This window comes from Lotus japonicus, chromosome 6, assembly GCF_012489685.1.
Source record: "Lotus japonicus ecotype B-129 chromosome 6, LjGifu_v1.2".
Classification (NCBI taxonomy): domain Eukaryota; kingdom Viridiplantae; phylum Streptophyta; class Magnoliopsida; order Fabales; family Fabaceae; genus Lotus; species Lotus japonicus.
The window spans coordinates 62886831-62894946 of NC_080046.1; the positions used below are offsets into that span (position 1 = coordinate 62886831).

Here is an 8116-nt window from a genome sequence, read left to right on the forward strand (position 1 = left end):
TCCTCATATATATAGATTCTCAACAGTGTATTCTTTTGGACTAGGTTGTCTCTTTCCAACCCTCGTCAACTTCCAATTTTCCTTTTGACCTGAACACCCTTAAGCCACTTTCTTCAAACAAAAGCAAATAGAAATCCCACTAGTTGGTTAAATATTAGAGGCAAGTTATTGCAGGATCCCAAAAATTGAGGTAAGGTGATATTAGTCCCACCTTAATCATGAGAGATTCCATATTACATACATTATCCTATCTTTTTTAATGATCAAGGTAATTCATATATAGACTAAGAGATGTAATTTGTATTTTGTTAAATAAGAATTTTTTTCATGTATTATGTATCTCTTCAATGTATTATTATTTAAAATTCTCTCTTATTTATTAAAATTTTCTGGAAAAAAATTATTTTTTTACAGAAAATTCCAGAAAAACTCCCACACTTGAGTATTAAGCCACCTGAGGGTAGGAGCCGTGTAGATATGGTGCTTTTGGTTGAAAAGGCAAATAGGTTTGTTGGAAGTGACACTTTTTGACTTGGAGATGCTTTCCATAATGAAAATTTTGAGCAATTTTATGCAACTGGGTCCTGATCTTTACCGTAAACAGTCACATATTCATGTAAACTGTATCATGCATTTTCAAAGAAAAGCATATCTTACTTCAGGTCCTTTTAACAGAGATAAGATGAGATGCAGATAGTGCTGAACTTTTTAATGTTAATGTGGGTGAAGAAAGTTTCATTGGTGCTTTGAGAGATAGCATATACTTATTAGTAATAATATGCCAACGTTCATTTTTCATTAACATATATAGTTCCAACATAATACATTTTAGCTTTTGTTTTTAACTGATACAAATGTTAGTGGCGGTTAAAAACACCGTTAAATTGTATGTCGATGAAAAGCAAATGACTACTCGTCATTTTCGTTGCGTTATGGAGCATTTTTAATATATGTTTTGATCCCAAGTAGGATTGTTTTCTGTGAAAGATACACATGTGCGATGACAAATTAAAATCTATGCTAATTAAGTATATGCTCCAACTAATTACATTGATATTGTTTATTTTATATTTATATTCTCAAACAAGTATATTGGTGAAAAGGGTATTTCTAATATGAGTTTAATTTTGATGCACCAACGGTGTAAATGTTTTTTACACCGTCAACCAATCAGATTTCAAGGATGTGACATGTCAATTAATGAAATTAAATGAAAAGAGATATTTTCTCATATTTTTAAAATCTGATTGGTTGACGGTGTAAAAAAACTTTACACTGTCGGTGCATCAAACTTTTTCTCTTCTAATATTGAAGTCACAAACTTTTTTGGCATATTTACATTAACACCCTAGTAATAAAGGTATTTCTAATTATAAGGGAATACTTTCACTATTTCAACTTTCAAGTGCATAGGTAGAATGGAAAGAAGTTAGAACCATGAAGAAATGCTAAATATGCAAATGAACTTTTTGCTGAGTAATATGATACCTTCTTTATTAATTAGCCTGGATTCTGCACAATCGGCTGTGGAACAACCATATATATAATAATTTTTCAATTGAGAATCATACTGTAGCTAGCTTGTCTATTTTACTTAGTGTATATCAAAGAAAATCTAACAAAAGGCAACAATTTACAGGTCCAACTCCAACATATATAGTGCCAGATCACGATAATTGCAGAAACAAAAAGAAAATGAATGCAGAATCATCACCGACATTAACAAATTAATGGGAACATACTGCAAACAGAATATTCATGCATGCATCATTTATTCTCATTTACCATGTAATCATTCATCAATCTCCAAGGATCGCAAATTTTAGGATACATCCGCATTGGATGCCAGTTTGGAAAGTTCAAACACTAGCATTTAAGATCTTGCAGGGACAATTTCAAATTTTAACATCTTTTATAGGGGCTAAAAACATAGTTAACCTTATAAATTGGTGATGATATCATAAAAAAGATAAGTGATGTTTGAAGCAAACACAATTAAAATATTAAAATAGAAATAAATATTGATTATAAAAAGGGGTTAGCTACTAAGTTCATGTATAATAAAGTATTTAAAACAATCCTGAGAAGGACAACCTGAATGTGCTTAAATGGCGATTGGCTGGAAAAAAAGCCTTTAATATTAACTTTTTTTTATGAAGAAAGGGTTAGAGATCACTCATGGCGTAATTGGCTATAAAAGCACACAAAAAGCAGCCTTTGGTTAAGTTTCAAGAAAAAAAACCACAGCTAAAATTAGTCTTTGATAGTTGATAAGGAACTGTTTTTGGTGCCGTGTCTTTTTTCGGTGCATGTTTGGATACAATGTGGATAGAAGTAATTTCATTTAAGTTTTGAGGTTGTCTATTGTGATTTTAGTTTCACTCTGTATTCAAACATGTACTTAAATTTTTAGGCTGCCTTTAGGTAAAAGTTGTATGAACTTTCCCCTTCCTCCCTTTGGTGTGTATAATTCAGATTGAAAAATTAGAAGAAAATTCTTAATCTCAGCCTATCATCCTAACCTTTCCCTGTATATCTGTTCAGATTGGAAAATTACACCTAAATCGTGTTAATTGAAAGTAAGATTAATGCTTAAAACACTAATCTACATCATCAGTGTTTTAGTTTGACACATAACTTACATGAAAAGTAAAAAGTTGAAAAGTCTAATTGGATGTCTAATGCAAACCTAATAATCAATAATATCATCAACTGACCATTTATAAAGAACTAGAGAGAATTAATACTTTAATTAACTAGTCTTCATAATTGACTCAAAAGAGAATATTCAAGTCAGACAAACATCCTCGGATCTCTGAATCAGAGGATCATTAATTAAGTCAATATGTTATTTAGAAAGAGATCAGATCCTTAATTTCTACGTCACATGCAGAAAATTTGGACTTTATATGTGGACAATGATAATTATTTAACATTAGATTCACTGAACTGAAATGGATTATTTATGAATGAATGATAAATAAGTTCCAAAAGACTATGAGCTGAAAAGCAGGGGACAGAATGAGAAGGGTCTACCTGTATATGCGTTGGAAGGTACATTTTATTTTAATTTTTCTGGTTGAAATGTCTTAATTTGTTAGATCGATCTCTGAATCAATAGAAAGTAGTGGGATATGTGCGTGTCATTGCACAGAAACCTTGTCTGGTGGGCAGGTTCTTCAAACTTTTCTGGGTTGATATGCATGGATGGATTGAACTCAATTCCGATTCTATGCTGACTAAGTGTTTAAATTTTTTTGCCTAATTCAATCTGAACCATTTAATGTAAGAATTAAGAGTTAAGAATTTGCACCAGTAAAATAGCTGCAAAAATTCATGTTGTTGAAATCCCTTGCCTCCAAATTGTCTCTCATTCTTTGATAAAATTTTGACACGTAAATTAAAAGCCTTCATCTATGCTTGTACCTATCTCACTCATACTTGTTTTTAATTGGGGTTAAATGATCCATGAGGCAGTTTGGATTAAATAATTCATCGTTCAATTAAATTGAAGATAAGTGGGTTAAAATTTCTATATTTTATTTATTAATTTATTTATAAAAAATTATATTGATCTATTGAGTTGTGGACATGGTTATTTAAACAATCTTTTTGACATGATTTCAATTGTGAGACGGAAATTGAGACTGCATTGCATTTGTGAACATAAAATCATGTCCATAGGTTAATTTTTGTAGTATATCCATTAATGCTTTCGAGAGACTCCACCTGGTTTTTCTTGAAATAATTAAGGTTGGCCAACACAAATATGAATGGAGTATGAAACTAACCAAGTGTCCATGCCCTCTTCCACACAAAAATTGTTTGGATCATCAGACACTCACCCTAACAAAAAGTTTCTTGCCTTCTCCTTCTTGAGATTCACAGTATGGTTCTTGTGGATGTGGTTGATCTCAATCCGTTTCCTATTCTATGCAAGTGAATGAAAGGATACAGTAACCTAATAGAGACATGTGAGGGTAATTTCCACAGTGCTAAATAATTCTCTTTTGTACGACCGTGCTGAAATGTTGCGCAATATATTCTCATTTTTGCGGTTTGTGTACATTTTATTTTATGATTATGTCTCAGCCACCGTTTGCAACGCCCTAAATCAGTTATGGATTAGCCAATAATCATACATTCTTTAAACCTTTATGCATCCATTTACAAATTACATAAATGTTTAGAGTTAGGAGACTATTGTTTTGATAATCAGAAAGTTGTTACCGCCACTCGAGTGTCTGCTACTCGAATACCCCCAAACACACAAAGGCCAAATGTAAATCCCATAGGCCTAAGAAACTACAGATCAAACAGTTTAGTTAGGGAGAGGTTCTCGGATCCGGATGTTAAGACTGTGCATGAACTATCTTGAGACGAAAAATTACTTGATCAACCCCTCGGCATCCATCCACATCCTATCTAATTACGATTGAGCCTTTTACCGTTACCGTGGGTACAAAGAAACCAATATCATTCTGACATATGTCGCTCAGAAGTAGTTTCCTAGGCCCAAGTTCTCTTTATTTTTAAATTTTTTATTTAATTAATCTTATTCACTTATATATATTTTTAATTAAATCATGTAGAAAACACATTTTTATACACATTTTTTATTCAAATAATTTATAAAAAATATGCCAAAAATCTTAAAATATAAGTAACTTAACAATTATTTATCAATTATGTAATTGATATATTTGATAGAGCACACATGAGTTTCAACTAATAAAATAGAGAGTCTTGGGGAAAAAATGTTAATTACACTCAACACTTTATTAAAGGCCTGCGGGCCAACCCTCTTACTCAAGAGATGAGCATGCCGAACACGGATTAGCCAAAATGTTAATCCATTTAATTCATAGTCTAACCCGCCCTGACTCACCAATGTGTGGGTCGGCCAAACAAGTCGCGCTTAAACTGACTGGATTAACCCGTTTTCCCAACGCTAATTAGACCTGATCCAAACAAGTTGAATCTTTGACAAGGACAAAAACAAACAAACAACTTGGAGCAAGAGAGTTGGGTTGGTGGAATGTACTAACTAGATTATGCTTAAACCCCTGTATGTTGTTCCAGACATACTTTAGTTTGGAGTTCACTTTTGATCCGAAAAGAGATGGAAAAGTTGCATGCAGTTGAAGTTTTCAGTTTTCACTTTGGTTACTTTACACATGAATGGCATCACCCCGAGCCTTGCATGTGATCCCACAACCTAAAGAGCTAAAAAGAAATGCTTATGTTCTAAAGGCGGTCACTACTCTTGAAGAAAAAAAAGCGGCTATATTGTCATTATCCACAAACAAATCTATATATATCCATATTTTATGTAAAATAGTGTTTTCTAGTTGGGCCCTTCATTATTTTATTTAATTTGCTGCTGAATTTCTTTAATTTTTTTTTCTTTGACCACCGGTCTCCACGGGGAAAGAGATCTCATGTGACTAATCTGACTCGGACAAATGCATTATTTTTTACCTCAGATGGGATCGAACCCGGGCCATAAACCTAGATAAAATCTCATAAGAAAATGCACATTCATCACTTGTGTCACCCGTTGTGGTTCTTTCTTATCATTTTAAATATCATTCTTTCAAGAAAAAGAAAAAAAATACTATTTATTAAAAAAATGCTATAAATTATTATATATACAGAATATATAAAAATATGAATTTTAATTAACATTCAATCTCTCCTTCCTTTTTCTTTAAGATAAAAAGTTAATATTATATTAAAAAAGCTATGACTTTAGTGTTAACTAAAATATTCCCATAGTTGATTGTCGTGAGATCAAATTAGGTATATTATTATGAAAGATAGAAAGATAAGTGCTAGCAACACTTTATTTGACATTCTCTTTTCAACTCTCTTTCTTTGATTGGTTAAAATTAATGAAATCCATCAAATTGAGAACAGGACTCATATAAATAGTGAACTCTATATAAATTTTAATTACCAAATGAAAAATAGACGGTTAGAAAGAAAGTATGGTGGAGATTCTCAATACTGAAATACAAATTTCTTTGTTTAATTTGCTTGATAAAGAGGTTTTTTATTTATTTTAAAAGCGTAATTTTCTTAAAAGACAATATTTCCCAAATGGATACATCGGTGGAGGGTATGGGAGGTGAGCCATGGTCACTAAAAGAGAAATTTAACGTTCATCACATGTTTATGTTGCTCAAAAGGCATTTAACACACAACATATGTTTAACGCATATCACATGCTTGTGTTTTCCCTTTGTGTTTGTATTTTTCACCTTATCTATTTTGAATGGAGAAAAAAGGTTGAAAGTGTGGCAAATTTATTCTCTCTTTAACTTGAAATTTCCTTTAAGGCTTGAAAACAGACATTGTAGACGTAGTTAAGGATGTTCTGCACTTTCTTTGGTCAAAAGATGTTTCAATCGGCACCTTTTGCAGAGACCGCCGAAGTGCTCACAAAATGGGAGAGTGACGTGTTTTGTGGAGTTTTAAAGTCACAAATGCCTTGGGCCAAAATAAATATGGTTGTTGGGCCTACACTTTTGGGTTCTTTGACAAATTAATTGGGTTCATTCTTGAACAAAAAAATAGAAATGGGCTCATTGACTAGACTGGAAAACAGAAACAACTTGCTCAGCCCTTGGGCTCATGAGGCAAAAAGCTCGGGGGTTTCTTTTCTCACCATCCCTATACCTATTCATGACAACCCTCCCCAATTTAACTTATTAAAAAAATTAACACATGTTGACTCAGTTGACATAGACGAACTAATTTTTCTTGAAAAGTTGTGTATTTGATATTCGTTGCTGACGTGAGGGTCTTGCTGGTAAATGATTTGTAAGTACTTCTGCAAATGATTTATAGTTGCATAGGTTTTTCATGATCCGTGGTGGTGACTACAGGCAAATTCACTAAACTTTTTCAACTCAAAATATTGAAGTTAAGAACGAAAAAAAAAATGTGTCCACACTCATTTCAAAGGCACACTCACATTGAAAAAGATAGAAATATATAAGAGAAAAATGTGAGATATAATAAATTGACGGTATTGGAATTGCAGCTAGTTCAATTTAGGTTTATATTAAGTGAAGTGAATTAATTAATCAAAGCAAACAGTGATGAAATCTATTATGGATAAGAAATGCAAGAAATCATTGGATGGTGAGAAAAGAGTGGAAGATATATTTGAAAAAGGCATCATTTGTCTTACATGTCATTACAAATAATTAATATTGAAATTAAAAATATATAATATAGACTATTATAACCAGGGTATGGTCTCCTCCATCTCAATGGGAGGCAAGTCAGGCAACTCCAACAGCAATCGATCAAGGTCACCGACGAACATGTTGTTGTTGATAATTTGCATGGAAGGTAATACAAGACTAGTTTCATTTGCAACATGATTAGTTTTAGAAGCTTCTAATTCCTCAGGCTTTACTGCAGTAGTACTTCCTCTGGCTTCACCTCCTGCAGCAGCAGCAGCAGCAGCAATATTAGCAAATCGTCCCTCCATAATCCAATCGGTGGAAGAATTCTTTCCAGTGAAACTCTGAACAACATCCTTGAAGTTGTCTGCATCGGTCTGAACGTACCGGGTTTCGATTTGCACTATTTTCGGACCAGCTTCACCACGCATCATATCAAATCTGCAGTCTAGTGGATGTATATGTGATGTGTTAATTGTGTGGGTGTTAGAAATGCTTGCATTGCATGTGGGCCTTAAATACTAAATAGGTGCATGAATATTCAATGTTGTACGTAGCAACATCGATCTACCGTACAAGCTAGCGAGGATCGATTTGACAGTGGAAAAAGCAGACACAACAAGTTGACATTTATTAATTTATGCAAGAGAGACGAAACAGCAGAGACTGAAATTGCAGTCAACGGAGACTCCTTATAAGTTGAAATTTCAGGGTCCAAGGTCAAATTGAATAGCACCCATTCTGGAACATATACATACATACAATACATATGGGTCCATGCGTAGCTTAGTTTCTCTCACGTGGCATGAAAATTTGGTTTCTTTTGTTAATATTCTAAAGCACGTGTCGTTAAGTCAAACACTGCTCAATTAATATTGTAGCCAGTTATTTTACATGATTTTCTGGCTAGTATGGGTTTC

General features: G+C 33.0%; 1 protein-coding gene across 1 annotated transcript; it reads right to left on the reverse strand.

Moving 5' to 3' along the window:
• Positions 1-7100: 7100 nt before the first annotated feature.
• Positions 7101-7667, reverse strand: LOC130726875 (uncharacterized). The gene has a single exon (XM_057578196.1). It carries the CDS (start codon positions 7628-7630, stop codon positions 7250-7252), a length of 381 nt encoding a protein of 126 aa, XP_057434179.1. The 5' UTR covers positions 7631-7667; the 3' UTR covers positions 7101-7249.
• Positions 7668-8116: the final 449 nt, after the last annotated feature.

What these genes read in the sequence shown, in the direction of transcription:
- LOC130726875 (XM_057578196.1), bottom strand. Translation starts at nt 7,630, where the DNA reads ATGATGCGTGGTGAAGCTGGTCCGAAAATAGTGCAAATCGAAACCCGG.